Source organism: Ischnura elegans, assembly GCF_921293095.1.
Source record: "Ischnura elegans chromosome 13 unlocalized genomic scaffold, ioIscEleg1.1 SUPER_13_unloc_2, whole genome shotgun sequence".
In the NCBI taxonomy this organism is placed as follows: domain Eukaryota; kingdom Metazoa; phylum Arthropoda; class Insecta; order Odonata; family Coenagrionidae; genus Ischnura; species Ischnura elegans.
The window spans coordinates 4,780,357-4,798,684 of NW_025791658.1; the positions used below are offsets into that span (position 1 = coordinate 4,780,357).

The 18,328-nt window shown below is 39.5% G+C and overlaps 1 protein-coding gene across 1 annotated transcript in view; it reads left to right on the forward strand.

Annotated features, from left to right (window-relative positions):
• The window catches only part of LOC124172757, a 62,450-nt gene that overhangs the window by 13,984 nt on the left and 30,138 nt on the right, over positions 1-18,328 (forward strand). Inside the window, exons 4-5 of the mRNA XM_046552244.1 lie at positions 8,033-8,307; positions 16,486-16,536. Of these exons, the coding sequence (XP_046408200.1) occupies positions 8,033-8,307; positions 16,486-16,536 (326 nt within the window). The remainder of the gene's footprint in view (positions 1-8,032; positions 8,308-16,485; positions 16,537-18,328) is intronic.

An 18,328-nucleotide genomic window follows, 5' to 3' on the forward strand; every position in this document is an offset into this window, starting at 1 on the left:
GTTGGGATTTGAATTTCGATGAAAGGAATCGAAATTGAAAAGTTTGTGTGAAGCCTGTAAAAGTTGCAATGGGTAAATAGTCCAGCATTTACGTAACATTTCCTCAGATGCTGTAATGTCCTCTTTTTCCTTGTATCTGCCGAACCTCAGACTTAAAAAGGACGTCAAATTTCCACACAATATCTTAACCTCGACTTATGACTTCCCTGAACTTCTCTCTCTGTTGGATTTTAGAATACCCGCTCGTTCCACCAGCTCCCTCTCCCTATTCCAACTGCCTATTCCGAGAATCTCCCAGACCAAGTGCTCACCTGTCTCCTGTTTAGTTAACGTGCGTGCTTTCCAATCACCTTGTGCAGATTAGCTCAAATCGCAACAGATTGAAACACACTAGTGCACACTGACACAGACGATCTGCACTGGTGTGTTTACGAATGGTGGACCGATCAGCGGCAAAAATTGAATGCTCAAATGACCTTCGTCACATGATTAATGAAGAAGGGTTATAATTGTTCGTCTATGTCATTTTGTATTTATTAAAAGCACTAGTGAGTATTAATTGAAAGAAAATAATGGAATTATCGCTACTTAATAATTACCTCTCCCATACCACTACAGTGCTGGCAATTATACTTTCCCATTTCTGAATTGAGAGACATAAACAAATTACATTCATATCACGCAGGTAAAGCATGAAAATTGTTAACACTGTATAATAAATCTGCTTCTATGGTAATTTTGCAGTACTGAATTACAATTAATGGAATGCCACATGAATATTAAAGGAAATTTTGTATATTATATGCCCAGCTATCCATGTAAGCTTATGAAATAAATCTGCCTAGAAGGTAAGCAATATAGCATTTTAGTTTGGATTACATTTTCCATTCCTAATTATTTTGATGAAGACACTTTCTCGCCAAAATCTAGTAGCCTCCTCTTGCTATCATCCTTAGTGTGTTTTATCAGTCATTATGTTTGACGGATAAAGTACTATATTTCCCAAAGTACGAGGTTAATTAAACATATCCAAGACCAAATTATTATTCTCAAATTATCATCATATTTATCTTTGAGATAGTAGAATTCATTTTCCGTCGGCAATGTGTGTTCCCACCATTACAAGTTTTGTACGAGTAGATAGGAGTTTTACATCGTCTGAGATTACCAATGCAATATGCATAAGGCAATGAGCTGTGGGCACATCTGGCACAGAGCTGTGGGAAACATCTCGTAATAATCACATATTAAAATTACCCAAGGTCGGAAATTTTCCTTCGTTTGTGTTTTTATCAATTTTATTTTTACTTTCGGGGTGAACTGTTGGACTAGATAGTGTTTAAACCTTTCATTAATTGACAAAAAAATATGCATTCTAATGATACGCCAAAGCCATTTTAATAATCTACATCGATGTTTGCAACTTATTGCGGAAGATGAATGTTGTAGACGTTGTAGTTTCCCCTAGGTTTAGTTACTAAGTTCACGAAGTTGACAAAGCGGCTAATTTTATGGCGCGCAGAGTCATTTATTTCATTGGTGTGTCTTGATTTTCAAAATTTTCATAAAACAAAATAATTCAGAATTAAGAATAAAATTTCCTTTAAAATGACATTTTTTATTATCATGACATGCACTAAACTCTAGATATGAATTTGCAAAGTACAGCGGCACATCATTTTGATGCCGACAGTAGTCCACAATTATTTCCTTGAACTAATATCTTGCAAGTTGTTAATAGAGTCCTTCGTGTTGGCATGCATGCCATCGGCCGATCGCCACTCCCTGAAAAGGCAGGACTTGTGCTTTCTCCATAGCCAGTCCTGTAACAAAGGGAGTTACAGTATATCTGAGTGGGACTCCACACTGGAATGTCTATTTTAAGGACATCTTCGGCACTAAAGTCTCACTACAAAGATGCCTATAGCTCTTTTATTTTAACCCCTTGCACTCTAATGACGAGTACAGGCGGTCCCCGACTTTCGTACACAATACGTTCCCGAAAACTTGTACGAAAGTCGAACCATTGACTTCCATACTAATTAGGGGTTACGTTCCAAAAGAGCGGAATATACGTGCTAAAACCTTTTTTTCACGGATTTTATTTCAATTGACTTAATTTTAAAAATAAGTTAATAAAACTCCTCAAATCATCTAATTTCTTTTGAAAATTAACGCAGAAAATGCAAATAAAAGTTTAAAAAACAAGAACTTCGTTGGCTATCGAGTGAAACTTTCTCTTGGCGTTTAAGTTGACATTCCACTTATTACGTCCACTATAAATAAAAAGACGTATCAAGAAGCATAACAAAATGTAGTTGTTGAACCCGCACTCTGGATACCTTTTAATTTTTACACCAAAATTCGACATTTGGCAGGTGACATTCGTGATCGCGTATATTTCGCATGTTATTCGAAAAAGACAAAAGACAAACGGAATTCGCCCTTCATAATATACGTTCGTATTGTTCGCATATACTGCCATTTGAAACAATTGAATGTTGGGATGCGCAATAAACATCGCGGGAATTTAAAAAAAATAACAGACCAACATCCAAAAGTCCGAATTTAGCGTACGAAAGTCAAGTATAAGGTGTCAATTTTGAACGTACGAAAGTGCGAATTGTACGAAAGTCGAATGTACGAAAGTCGAGGACCGCCTGTATAACTCATCATGAACTTTCGATGCCAAACCGCTCAATGACGAGTGTATCTCGTCATCGGATTTTCATAATTTTAGCACTATTTTGAGGAACAATATAATTATTTTGAAAGCTTGAAAATGTTAAAACATGCATAGTATACATAAATAATTCGTATTTCATGAAACATGATGCATTGTAACAGGGTTCCCACTCAACCGTGAAAACCGTGAATAAGCCGTGAATTTTGTCTACCGTGAAAAAACCTGGAAATAGCCGTGAATTTCGTCATAAAACCTTAGAAACCCTTCAAACTTGATTGTAGAACTACGATAGACAGATTAAAAGAAAAATCGATGTTTCGATGATGTTTCAAGGCCGAGTCACGTACAGATACTGCCCACGCATTTATCTGCAGACGTGTATTCGAAGCGCAATTATTAATTGGTCCGTGTGTGCCATGACAGCACAAGACCTTAGCCTGCAATTGGAAGACCTTAACCCTGGCAATAAATCAGGCTCTTCTTCACTTCCCTGCCACCCTGCTCTCTCCATTTTCCCACTCACACCCTTTATTAGCCGGACATGAATATTGCTAACTATAGGTGAAGTCATAAGAGATAGCACTGTTATTGCTGCGTTTGCATTCAAAGCATCTGTCGCGTTTGTTACATTTTTAGTTAACGTGCGGCCGATGATTGTTACGTGATCAATATTTCTGCCTAAAATACCTTATCTGCAAACCGTGAATTTGACGACATTTAGACCGTGAAAACCTGGAAAAAACCGTGAATTTCATTAATCAGTTCGAGTGGGAACCCTGTGTAAGGATTAAAATGATTTTGAGTAGTGATAGCTGTGTTCTCCACGTTTAAGTATCACATTTTATTTCACGGTTCTACGTTGATTACAAATTACAAAATATCTGTTCATTACTTACCATTTAAATGTGAACCACGGCAAAAATAAATAGGGAATAGGAGCACAATATTTGGAAAATAAATGGAATTGGAAGGGGTAGGTTAATGGACCCCTATGGGTCTTTCTGTGCCAATTGCTCCTGAAGTGTGGCGTCATGTTTGCGAACCAGAGGTTACAAATGTTTGCCCTGTTGAGGACAAGAACACACTCCACCTGCCAGTGACTACATTACTCTACAGACCACTACTACTACGTCTCACTACAGACATGCCTAAAGCTCTTCCATTTTATGCACAGCTATGCTCTATTCATTTTATATTTATGGGTAGGCTGGTGTGGCCAAAGCAAGTGGAGATGAGGGGAGGTAGAGTTTATAGACATGTGACTTTCCTTATTTAACTGTACCGGGACTAGCCACGGTGATAATTTTTACGGAGTCACCCGCAATGCACGAATATGGTAGTTCCCTTCATATAAGAGAACGAAAGGCATTGATTGTGATTCGTCACCCACCATTAGTGTATTCATAATATACAAATTATTTGGTTTTAGAAATACCAGTTTAGACGAATGGCAATGGTCAATCTTAACCGCATTTGAAAAAGTACAAATTGGCACCCATGCGATGCCATTCCACGTGACGTCACAGGGATCTAGTTACTATACAAGTAGATAGGAGTTTTACATCGTCTGAGATTACCAATGCATGCATGAGGCACAGGGCTCAGGGAAACATCTCAGATAGAACTCTTAAAACAGGGTTCCCACTCAACCGTGAAAACCTTAAAACCGTGAATAAGCAGTGAATTTCTTCTGCCGTGATAAAACCTGGAAATAGCCATAAAGCCTTAAAAATCACTCAAGCTAGATTGTAGAACAACGATAGGCGGGTTGAAAGAAAAAAATCGATATTTCAATCATGATTCAAGCCCATTCATGGGCAGGCAATGCCCATGCATTTACCTGCACACGTGTATTCGGAGGTAGTGAGGCCGTCTCAGGGGTGTCTCCTTGGTATGATAAGTGAAGGTTTTACGAGATAAAGAAGTTCACTACAAAGAGGTTTGCCTATAAATTTACATGTAAATCTGACAGAACCATATGGGGTGGTATGAAGTAGTATAGGTTTATGATGTAAAGAGGTTCACTACATAGAGGTTTTACTGTATTATTATTATTCTAGTTAGAATTACAGCAAACTCTCGATTATCTGGGCTAATGATGGGGAGAGGTGGCATGAATAATCGGAAAACACCAATAATCCAAACCCACTTCAACCCTGCAACCGTACACCTCCATTTCTGTTACACTAACCGCACACTGGGGTACTGAGTGCCCCTAAGATTTAAAAAACATATAAAATGCAAAAACTTATGTTTATCCTAAAAAACATTGAAAACTCGTTATTTGGGCCTTAAATCATTGCAAAAACATAAATTTAATTACTTGTTTTAATATTTTATTAAATATAATTGTAGAATTAAGAAACCTTACAATTTCTATCAAACTCTTCTAAAGGTGCAGTTTTTTAGTTCGTTCAAGTCTTTCAGCAGGCTTTGTTGCCCAACGGTACTTACTTTTACCCCTGAGGACACTTTTTTTAACTGAATAACATTTTCGGGGACCGTTTTTTCAACTGCATTTTGTTTCTGATTCTTCATATTCATCTTCCAGGTGTTCTGGTTCAACTTGCAAGTCTTGTGCGTCTTCATTTCGTCTAGGTCGTTTTCTTGCATGTGTTGTTTGTCCTTCTTCCCCTTCAAAATCACTTTCAGCAAGAACAAACTCATCTGCAGATGTAAAAGTCACGGGAGCCGGCTGCAGCCAGTGTTGCCAAATAAAATTTACGGCAAAGTTAAAATTCCCAGGGCCACTTAGTGCCCCGGTGTACGGTTCCAGGGTTAATATCTTGTAATTTTCATAAATTACCATTTATTATGAATTTCGCAAAGCAGTGCTTATAGGAAACCAGGACTTTCGGCAATTTGTCTACGAAGGCGAGTGCCTGGCTATGACTCATGCTATCTCTACTTCCACTTCCCATGCTGCCATCACTTCTATTATTCCTATCCTCTCCTGTTACCTGTCCTGACCTTGACTAGGCGTGGCGTTTACTTCCGAAGTGCAACGAAATCTCCGGTTCCCATTGCCCATATTCAACCGCTCTAGAGTTCAGGGCAATAATTGCGTGTTTTCGAAATGAAAAGTAAATTTAATTATTGTAGATAGCATTTTTCTTTATTATCTAATTTGGTTAATTAATCGTAGCGAGCGTAACTTGGTGGAAATCCATAATCGTAGGAATAGAAGTATCAACAACTTTGCTATTTCCACATCGTATTTCATTGACACCGACCATGGTTTCGTTACAGAGTAACACTATAAAGGTGTATCAAGGGACCTTGATAATGTCACTCTGTAACGAAACCGTGGTCGGTGTCAATGAAATACGATGTGGAAATAGCAAAGTTGTTGATACTTCTATTCCTATAATTTGGTTAGTCATTGAAGAATATTCTAAAATTACTAAGGAGGTTTTTTTTGCCACCGCTTATTGTCGTCAGCAATGCTAGATCAGATGCCAAGTAAACTTGAAGCATTCCTCGTCAGCAAGTGAAGAAAATAAATCCATTTTAGGAGGTAGAATCGAATAGAATTAATAATCTCAGTGTAGCCTTGCATTTAAATGGTAAGATCCTGTTGCTTTTGCGTCTGATTATATTTTTTATAAATATACAGTGAGTCCTCGTTTAACGTCACTTACCGTTCCTGGAAAATGTGACGATAAACGAAATGACGTTAATCGAAGCATAATTTCCCTTAAGAAACAATGTAAAAAGTGAATATCGGCTCCTAGACCTCACAATTCCTATGCGAAAAGAATATAGCGTATCATATTTGGGGCATTTTTTACGATGGTAATGCCAAGCTATGGCATAAATACGAGTTCCTGTCTTCATCGACGACAATAGCAGCAGTGACGTAAATCCTTCTCCATTATTGTATCTTCCTGCATTTGCTTTTCGGCTTCGCTATGGTGGTCGCCCGCCCGGGTGAGCGTCGCCTGGGCATCATCATCGCTGAAACATCGTCGCAGTTACAGGAACCAGAATTATTGTGAACATGGCGAAAAAAGTGACGACAAAAACTCCGAGTTCTACACGGAAAAAATCCTTAAAATCACTTTTTAGGTTCCTGAAAACCATTATGTCAAGTAAAACCTTGCGCACCTACCTAATAATTCATTTTGCAGAAAATTTGCTAAAACCTTAATCGCAATTAACAATAAACACACCGTTTTACACTTCATTTAGACTGACTGTATTACCGCCCACAAAACGACAACCTGAAACGCCCGCCGCTTCGCGTTTTTTTCTCGCGCGAAATTTAAAAGCCTTGACGTTATCACGAAGCGAAGGTGCGATAAACGAATGACGGTCTCAAAATTTTCGTGACGTTATCATGAAATGACGTTAAAAGGGGTGACGTAGAACGAGGACTCACTGTAGTGGAAAAGATTGAGGGAGTGTCACCTCCACACAGATAACTGCTGCCGGATAATGGGGAGTCTGCTTTATATTGGATTCAAAGGGTTCATACTCGACCGTGAAAACCTTAAAACCGTGAATAAGCCGTGAATTTCGTCAAGAAACCTTAAAAAAATATCTCAAATTTGATTGTAGAACTACGATTGACGGATCAAAAGAAAAATCGATATGTCGATCATGTTTCATGATCATGGGTTCCCATTCAACCGTGAAAACCTTAAAACCGTGAATAAGCCGTGAATTTCGTCTACCATGAAAAAACCTGGAAATAGCCGTGAACTTCATGATAAAACCTTAAAAATCACTAAAATTTATTGAAAAAGAACCACAAATGACGGATCAAAATATAAAAAAAAGATATTTCAATCATGTTTTAAGGCCGATCCACGTACATACACTGTCCACACATTTATCTCCACACGTATATTCGAAGTGCAATCATTGGTCCATGTGCCAATACGACACAATGATCTTGAGCCTATGATTGGAAGACCGGTAAATAAAGTGTTCGTTTACTCTGGTGAAAAATCACACTTCTTCGCTTCCCTACCACCCTGCTCTCTCCAATTTCCCACTCACAACCTTTAGCCGGGCGTGAATTCTGCTAATGATAGGTGACTTCATGAGAGAGAATGCTTTCATCGCTGCATTTACCTGTTATTAGTTAGCGTGCGGCCGGTGATTGTTACGTGATGAAAATTTCTGCCTAAAATTGCTCATCAACAGACCATGAATTTGACGACATTTAGACCGTGAAAACATGGAAAAACTGTGTATTTTATAACTTAATTAGTGGGAACCCTGACTCAGAAGTATCTGCTGAAGGTTGCATGCACTGGTGGATGTTGGGGTGGTTATGTCGATGTGACGGTTGAATTCAATCAAGCTGGCTTATTGATTGTCTTTGTCTCTTGTTTGCAGGCTCCCATGTCCTCTGTTGCTCCAAGTGCGTCGGCATCGGGTGGAAGTGCCCGAGGCCCAGTGGCATCGTCCTCGTCTTCGCCCTCTTCTTCGTCTCGCTCTTCAGGCAGTGGCGCAGGCAGCAGCGGTGCCAACAGCTCTCAGGCGGGTGGATCGGTCGGGTTGGTGCCCCCGGGACTGAGCGCGTCTGGGTCGCAGGAGTCGAAGAGTGAGGGTAGAGACGGAGGGAAGCCGAATCCCAAGATGTCCAAGGCACTGAGCACCTCAGCTAAGAGGTGAGGTCACTGTGACAGGGCTCCGAATCAACCTTTAAAATCTTGAAATGGTGAATAAACTGAATCCCAAGATGTCCAAGGCACTACAGTCCGGCCGTCAAGAGTTGTCCGTTGACAGCTAGAAGGGGTAGGGGGCAAGGTTGCCAGTTAAGATAGGGAAATGCCGAAATCACACGTAAACAAAAGGGTTCAGTGAAGAAAGCAGCCAGAAGAGACGACGAGCGTGAAGGATCCAAAGGAAGAATCCTTTGTTTTGGTTATTCTAAGAAAGGGCTTGTTTTGGTGTATCAGGCTTGTTTCAGTGCTTCATATGCATTTGACAACGTTGTATGACTGGGCAATGGTGTGAGGTGCGTTTGGGGGACAGCGATTGGCTGCAAACCACGTTGGCACCAGGTTCTCCGCCCCTCCTTTTAAAGTGCCATCGGACAACTCTCGCCGGCTAGACTGTAAGCACCTCAGCCAAGAGGTGAGGTCATTTTTACAGGGCTCCAAATCAACTGTTAAAACCTTAAAACAGTGAATAAACCGAATCCCAAGACACTGAGCGCCTCAGCTAAGAGGTGAGGTGAGGTGTAATGTATTCCCTTGTTGTCCCTCCACTTGGCTGTGAGCTGCGCTGGACTCAGCACCTCATGTGTTTCACTCATTGAATGGTGTTACAGCAAAACCCCCGATTATCCAAATGGACTAATGATGGGGAGAGGCAGCACGAATAATTGGAAAACAGCTTTCTTTTCCCGGTAGTAATCTTTTTTGCCGCGATGATGTGATTGCACTCATATTCTTACTGCTTCGTATAGTTTCCGAAAACCCGACATCCGTGGCTGTGAGATCACGGATTCAAAAACGTAGTTTGCACAAATGCTTCGAAAGCACTGGCCGATGTTGGAAACTACACTACGCTGCATATTCTCTACTTGCTTCAATTCTCCAAGCTTCGGAGTTGAGCATTTGTGCTCCGGCTACTGCCAGCTGAGCGCATTTTTATTGTTGGACTCCTAGGTGAGCGGATTTGATTCGGTGGGTGATTGTACGAAGATTTCATTTAATGGGACTTATTGTATTATCCACATTGAAAAATAATCTGCTGAGCGAGCAGAGAGCGCCACTTTAAGTAGCTGTTTTTTTTCAAATTGTTCTTTTGGAGACTTTGTATGGTTCATTAAAGTAATACGGCCAAGTTATGGACGACCCCTATATTATTTTAAGGAAAATTAAGTATCTGGTAGAAGATATTATCTAAACATCATTTCAGAAGTAATATTGCAGGCATTCAGGATATTTCCATAAACCCTTACTCTCTTGATGATGAAAATATGCATCCGGATGTTTCTTGACCCGGAAACGAAAGCCACAAATTTTCGTCCGAGATCAGTTTCCTACGCAGGTGAACAAATGCTGAAAATATTTGTTTCCTTTCCCTTCCCCTTGCATGACAGACGTGCGTTGGTGAAGTCTTAGTATCGGGACCCAACAAAGTGGGACTCGGGCCGTAGTACCCTTGAAATCTGGGAGCAAGTACCTGGACCCCTTTTCTTATATTACTCGCCTTCGTGGTAAGGGTTATTCAATTGTTCATCCCGTCAGTTTTCGAAATAATATTTTGTTCTTTTCTCAAAAAATGTAAACTAATAAATGAATTCTTTTTCTTTTGAGCAACATTTACAATTTTTAAATAAAACTCTATTATAAAAATTAACTTATATCTCGATTTCAGTATAAACATCAACATGGAAATTGTTGCTGCATTAAATACTTTAATATTGATGGTAGCGCTTCGTTCAAAAGTTGACAGTTCTCGGAATAAAATGAGGAATTCAATTCAAAGTCTGTATTTTACGTTCAAGCAACAATTATCCACGTAGCTAATTCATATGAACAGAGCATGATTGACGGTGAACCAATGCCGCTGGTAGGGTTATAAACCCCTGAAGGAGGGAGCACAACTACCCTCGGAGTCCGAGATAATGTGGAGTCCCCGCTAGGAAAGGTCGAAAAAGGTTGGTGCTAAGAGTGTGTGATTATCCGCAAGACCCTTCGAAACGAATGTCCTGCAAAAATGCTCCATACGGAGGGGACGGAAGAGTCACTTGGGGCTCCGTCCAGCAGTGATGCTAAGAAAAGAGAACTCCACCATTTCGAAAGGGTTAAATACAGTGCAACCTCGATATAACGACACCCCACGGTGCACTAATAAACACTCGCTATAGCGAATTGTCGCTTTACCGGAGGTGGAGCAAATAATAGCCAATATACCTGTTGCGAACAGATATACAGGAACAGGAGTGGTGCGGCGACAGATAAACATCTATCCGATAAATGTAAGCATAAATCCAGACGAAAGGCGATGTTTTTTTGCATCACTAAATTTCCTTACTCAAACAACGACTAACTATTCAAACAATTTATAAGCGCCGCACTGAATAAAAATCATGCAAAGCATTGTTTCGTCAATCATTATATTTATCGAATGACAGTTTACCACATAAATTTGAGACTGAGCACTCCATTAACTTCATTTCTAACAGATCGCTAGCAATTGCAGAGGTTAAGGAGTCTTCATGAAAGTCTTCCGGCGGTGAAACCCTCGCTATGGCGAGAGCCAACACCGAAAGGGTCTCGTAAAAACGAATTTTCTAACACGCTTATTATAGGGTCAATTGATGGTGCATCGGCTATCTCTCGTAATAGCGGGGGTGTCGCTATAGCCCGTACTCGCTTTAACGAGGTTCCACTGTACTCTGAAGTTAGTTGCAAAAAATGCCAAAACACACCATTGCAAATTGTTTCATTCTTTACAACTCTACTCCCTGAAAAGGCAGGACTTCCTGTGTAAATGCCATGTAGAATATAGCTTGTATTCCACTCCCTGAAAAGGCAGGACGTGTGCTTTCCCCATAGCCAGTCCTGTAACAAAGGGAGTTACATAAAATCAAGGAGAGACTCCACACTGGAATGTCTATTTTAATGACATCTTCGGCACTAAAGTCTCACTACAAGTATACCTAAAGGTTATCTGTTTTATGGACACTTATGGGTCTCTGCCGCTTGTTCCAGAAGTGTGGCAAAACGTAACGAGATTAAGAAGACGGACGTTTTGCCGTTCTCAAAGTTTTTCAAGTGCTCTTCTTCACTTTTTCGACCGTAGAAGCTAAATGATTACGTTTAAACAGAATTTAATGATTCATTGTAGTCTACTTAACAATGAGGGAATCGATTCATAACGAGAACCTAAGGAGCTTCAGCTGAATTTCATTCAAATGCTTAACCTTCTTAGTGCTATCCTTCTTCCTGGGGCACTGGGAGAAATGAGGAGGGTATTTTCATAAAATGTAGCAACTAGCAAAAAAAAAATTCGAACCTATTTTATTGCATATCCATTTGAGTTTTTTTTTAAATTAATGAGGTTAAACTGGTGAATATTGACAAAATATTTGGTAATAAGTTATAGCAAATTAAATAATGTACTAAGTAAGAGTGGATTTATCGGCCCACCTCACTTTTCACCCGAGCGGCTAAACCCAATATATCGGCCCTCCGCACTAAAAGGGTTTAAGTTCAGCGTTCTATCTTTTTTGCGCTGATAGTTTAGGCATTATATTTCCAAGAGCTCAACAAAGACTACTTTGAACCAATATTTGTAAATGATGATGAAATGATGAAACCAAATTCTATAATGAAACATTCTTGAATTAAAATAATTTCATATTATAATATGCTGATTTTTCTGCCCCAATGACTTTGTTTTGTCTGGAGTTTACTGTAGCACTAACATTGGTAGGGATACGTAATGAAACAATTCTCCTCTTTGCATTTGCCAGGTGACGTCAACATCTACTTAATGAGGTGGAATCAGCTTCTTGGCTTGCATTGAATGAATATGAATAATGTCCATGTATTGAGAGCATAAAATAGTACAGATATATAATATTATGTAAGCACCAAGCTTAATAGTAAGGGCTGGGTTCAGGGAATGCACAGTAAGATGACAGGTAGACTTCTGGTTTAACGCAGTCAGCACGGAGCATGACAATTGACAGACTTTGCTGGTTGGGCCGGAAGCCTATGTACGTGACTAATTTCCACTTCCATGTCTTCCGATCATGTGTATGGTGTTCAGTAAGCTTCTATCTTTCGACCCATGTACGCCGCTTTTAAATAGCAGCATTTGAACTGAAGTTATGGCATGAAAACCTCGGTCTATTTTACTTTCTTATTTTAAGAGCTGATTTTAACGACTTTAATGAAAATCAGGCACACATTGAACGTGTTAAGCTACTGAGACATCATTCCTCCCTGAGGATATCTAAGCTTTTATCTTTCGACCAGTTTGCACCACTTGTAAATAGCAGCATTTGAACAGTAATTATGGTGCGAAAACCTTTCTGTATTTTTCTTATTTTATCGGCCGCTTCTGTCGACGTTCATGAAAATCGGGCCCGCATTGAATGTTAATATCTTTTAATTTGCACATCGCACAACTACATTGTTCCCTCTGAAACACAGTGCAAGATTACCCCAGGTGCCTTTGCTCTCCAGATGCATACCGCGCCCACATCATCTCGTGAATCTCTCGACATCTTCCTATTGGCCTGAAAGAACTGTGGGATCTTGCTTTACATGCATCTTCCCATGATGACCACGTCCCACGCCAATATGTTGCAACGTGTTAAATGGCGAAGGGCAGCCTTTCCCAACCAGTGGGTCGCGGGCGGAATTTAAGTGGGTCGCTGCGTGGCTCTTGAAAATGTACCAAATTTTACTGATTCACCAGATAATTTTAATTTTATGTATGTGTCATTTTTATTACTTATTTAACGTAAAAAATCTTGGTGCAATGCTTGCCTATTACATTGAAACGAAAACAATAGCGTATATAAATGTATATAAATACCAATTAAGTGTACAATATGCATACATACGTATTTGTATGTGTGTGTAATCATGGGTGGGTTGGGGGTGGGTCGCGAAAATGGAAAAAATTAAAAGGTGGGTCGCTATACATAAAGGTGGGTTGGGAACCACTGGCGTAGGGTATTAAGAGCCATGCCAGTACACGGAGACCAGTCCCACACCAAGAGATTGCAGGGTATACCCTGTGTCATATATTAGACCCTCGTCTTAACGTGACTCGGTCTCCGAATCTACTTATTCCCAGAAAAAGAAACCAAGCTGATGCAAGAAGGGCAAGCGGACACTCTTACAATTATTTAAAAGAATTGAAGTAATTTTGGGTTCTTTAAAATTTCCGTGTATGAGGTACGTTCTGATATCTAGTTCCGTTTAGACATGAAAGAGAGCAGGTACAGATACTTCAGAGAAATTGAAAGCATGCATCTCTATCGCCCTTGCACTGTCTGTTGCCGCCAGTGTAGTCATCTATGAGGTAATACGTTCTTTCAGCTCTTCTTCGGTGTTGGTCAATGTTTATGACCATCCTCCATACAGCCCCGATCTCGATCCTAACGGAAGTCTCTCGTTTCTGCATCTGTGGTCTTTTCTTGGTGGTCATCATCACAAAAGCAATGAAGAGCTGAAAGAACATGTTACCTCATCAGTACAGTACACTCCCGATTATCCGGGCTAACGATGGGGAGAGACGGCACTAATAATCGGAAAACACGGATAATCCAAACTTTTACTTAAATGTCTTGTAATGAGCATAATATATGTAAATCAAACAATATATTATTATTATTTATGCTGCTATTCTAGTTATTTTAGAGTGCTTCCCGGACTCATTGAGAGCTTTCTTCCCCGTTGCGTGGTATTTTTAGCAGCGATAACATGGTTGTACTCATATTATTAATGCTCCATGTAAGGCATGGTTTCGAAAACCTCACATCCATGGCTGTGTGATCATGGATACAGGAAAGTGGTTTGCACGAATGCTTCAAAATCACTTCTCAACATCAGAAACTACACTGACAGGCACCACGCCACGCAGTCGCATCTCGCACAAGTTTCCCAGATTGCAACTGCTGAGGGACGTGTATCCATGATCACCAAATGCGGTCACACACTGCGAGGCTTGTAAAACAGGAACAAAGTGCTCCCGCAAATGCAACTAGCGCGTGATCGATTCCGTTTTACAAAGGGAATATGATGGAATTAATTAGCTGGGTGTATCCTAGCATCAATGCAGTAATAGGGTGGTTTCCTATTATTTTTTATTGCCTAAATCGAAAGATTATTACTCCTGGAGTACGTATTTCACGCTTTTAGATTTTTAAATGACTATATCTATTTTTCGCGATTAAATGAAAAGTGAAAATTTTCAAGCGCGCGAAAACGCGACGCGTAAGTAGGAATGATGGGAAAAAGTCCGTGCGATGCATTTCTGGTTCCCCCTCCCGCCTTGTGAGGTGACCTTGATCGAGGCTCTGAGCGCTGATAGGACGCAGGATGCTAGCGGGTAGCTGAGTACCCTGCTGACTGGTAGCGCTAGGCTTAAAAAAGGTTTATTAATACCTTATCAAACGAAGAAAACTTTCCGACCTAAGCCAGTTTTAATAGATGATTATGAAGAGATTTATCTCTGAGCTCTGTGCCTCATGCATGCATTGGTAACCTCAGACGATGTATAACTCCTTTCTACTCATATAGAGACTAGGTCCCTGTGACGTCACGTGGAGTGGAATCGCATGGGCGCCAATCTGGCCTTTTTCAAATGAGGATAAAATTTGACCCTTGCCATTTGTCAAAACCGGTATTTCAAAAACCAAATAATTTGTGTATTATGAATACACTAATGGTGGGTAACGAATCGCAATCAATGCCTTTCGTTTTCTTTAATGAAGGAAACTACCCTATTCTGATGATTTTGCATCTTTATTTTCTTTTAAAGATCACAGAAAAAATTGAGCGGGAGTGAATATCATGCATGGATAATCTACTACACGGATAAACCGAAGCCAGATAATCAGGAGTCTGCTGTAGTTTTTGTTATTTCAAAATGGAACTTACTTTCCAAACTTACTTCTTACACAGGCAGTCCCGGACTTTCGTGAACAATGCGTTCCTGAAAATGTGCGCAAAAGTCGAACCAATGAGTTCCATACTAATTTAGGGGTTGCGTACCAAGAGAGCTAAATATGCCTACTGAAATCTTATTTTTCCACAGATTTCATGTTTATAAGCTAATGGTTAATAGTTGAATTCCTCAAATTATGTAATTTCATTTAAAAATATGCAGAAAATGAAAGTGAAAGTTTTTATAAAAGAAAAGAATTTAGTTGGGTGTCAAAAGAAACTTCCTCTCAATGTTTAAGTTGAGATTCCACTGAGAAAGTCCATTATAAATACACATATCCAGAAGCATAACAAAATGCGAATGTTGAACCCTCATTCTTGATACCTTTGAATTTTTAGATCAAAATTCCTCGTCGGGTGACATCTCGTCACAGCATGTCTTGTGGTCACGTATCTCACAAAAGACGTACGGAATTAGATAATATTTCGTGTAATATCGTTGCTGAAGGTGTAAATATCGTCGTACATGAATTAAACAGCACTCAAACAGAAAACACAATTAGTAAGAAGCACTTTTATTTACTAATTTTATTGAAAGCTGTTTGATGAAACAATTCCCCTCTTCGCATTTGCCAGGTAACGTCAACATCTACTTACTGAGGTGTAAGCAGCTTCTTGGCTTGCATTGAATGAATATGAATAATGTCCATGTATTGAGAGCGTAAAATAGTACAGATATATAATATATGGAAAGCTGTTTGATGGTGTCTAATCAGCTTTTTTGAAAACGCTCCCCGAAGAAGGCTGAACTACCGCTTTTTTCTTCTCTTGATAAAGGAGCTTATTGCAGGCAGTGTTCATATTGTCCACGTATACTACCTTAGGAAACTGTTGAATGTTGGTGTGCGCAGTGAATATCGTGGGAATTTCAAAAAAATTACTTGCAGACGCATTCTAAAGTCCAAATTTAGTTTTTAAAAGTCAAGTGAAAGGTGCCAATTCGGAACGTACGAAAGTGTGTATTTTACAAAGGTCGAGGACCGCCTGTATTATGTAATCGTGTAAGGTTAACCTGGAATTTTGTAAAATTTCCCTGGAAACCCTGGAATTGTTATGCATGAATTTTTCTGATTGGCTGGACAACCTGTTACAAGGTGCTTGTGATTCCTGTATTATACTCATGGAAGTATTTTTGTGTTCTAGGATCCAGAAGGAGCTGGCCGAAATCACCTTAGACCCCCCTCCTAACTGCAGGTAAGTCGCAAGCAATATAATACCCATCTTGGCTGATGATTGATGTTACGCAGTACATGTCATTCAAATGATCATGTTGAAGGGAGTGAAATGGGTGATGGCAGTTTGGAGGAAAGCTTTTCATGAATTTAGCTAGTTTATTAACACAACCACTATGATGTTTTAGTTCAGTTACGTATTATTGATTCCTGTCATGTATAAGTACAGTAAAACCTCTTTACATCGTAATGGAGGGGACCAAAATTTAGGAAATTTGATGCATGGGGGTTCACTATAGAGAGGTTTTAGTGATAGGCACCATTTTTTCATATCCTTTGGAAATGAAAGGCACTGCTGTCTTATAAAACATTATATTTATGCGTTTAAATAAACATGCATGCATTAGTGAACATATATTTATTATTTAATGATAACACAAAGCAAGCGCTATCATGTGATTTTTACCAGGATTCAAGAGGAAACGATGTGATCTCTCTTAATTCAATAGTCACTTAAAATGATTAGGATAGTAGGATACCTGTTTCTTATTTACTGTCTCATAAGGAACGAAATGGCCATAACTAATGGTTAACGTGAAAATTGCAGTATATTAAAGGTGTAAAAGAAAAAAATAATTGTGAAACATTTATTGCTGAAAATGTCATTCCATGTACGTAATCGCTGCTGCATTAATGGTCTGTCCTGAATGGATGAAGACAATCGTCGAAGGACAGGTGGAAGGCAAGAATGGGAAAGGAAGACCTCAAACAATATATATGGAACAAGTAAAGAGAGATGTGAAAGAGAAGAAATACGTTGGAGTGAAAAGATTAGCTGATAGGAGAACTGAGTGGAGAGCTACGTCAAACCAATCCTAGGATTGTTGACCAGTGATGATGATGATTAATGGTCTCTAGTTGTCTCAGTTCAATTTGCAGAGGCAGTCCCGGGGGTGTCTCCTTTGTATGAAAAGTGGAGGTTTCACGATGTAAAGAGTTTCAATACAGAGAGGTTTGCCAATAAATTTACATGTAATTCTGACGGGACCATAGAGGTGGTATGAAGTATGGAGGTTTACGATGTAAAGAGGTTCACTACATAGAGGTTTTACTGTGTTATTATGATGGATCTAAAATGAATTTCTCTCTAATTTGAGCCAATTCTTTCATAGTGACCATTTCTGTCAAGGTCCATGCTGAAATAATTTCTCCCAGTTACCATTGGTACTAATTCATTCAGTGGCTTGTCAACATAACTGTTATGGGGAGATGGGAAGTCTCGTCATGATTTGATCATTTGCCTTGACTGGGATTCTATCTTAGATCCCTTGATTTCCTGCCGAGTGCTTTAGGGTCATTCCATGTCAGTTCACCGAGGCATGGCACCCACCGACTCAGATTTTGATGAAATTTTTGTCACTAGCTACTATCACCTATCTAATGACCCATTTAAATATGTCCTCTCTCACTCTCATAGTTTGCAAGATATGAGGAGTCAAAGTTTGAGATGTTTGCTCAGAATTGGCACTAGTGGGAGTCAAATTCCAGAGTGCAGGGCACAGGGTAAAAAGTCATAACTCAGAAACCACATGATATATTTGAATGAAATTTTGACCCCTTGTCTATCCAAGTATATAGCTTCCATAGTAAGGTCTTTATTCCCCTTGCATTGTTATGTTAGCCAAAATGATGTCAACAGTTGTTGTTGTTGTTAATTTACTGATTTTTTTAGGTGAAAAACATTACTTCATATTTTCAGAATTATCACCATAAGGCAGAGTAGTTAACTCATCCAATTTTTTTTTAATTGAAGG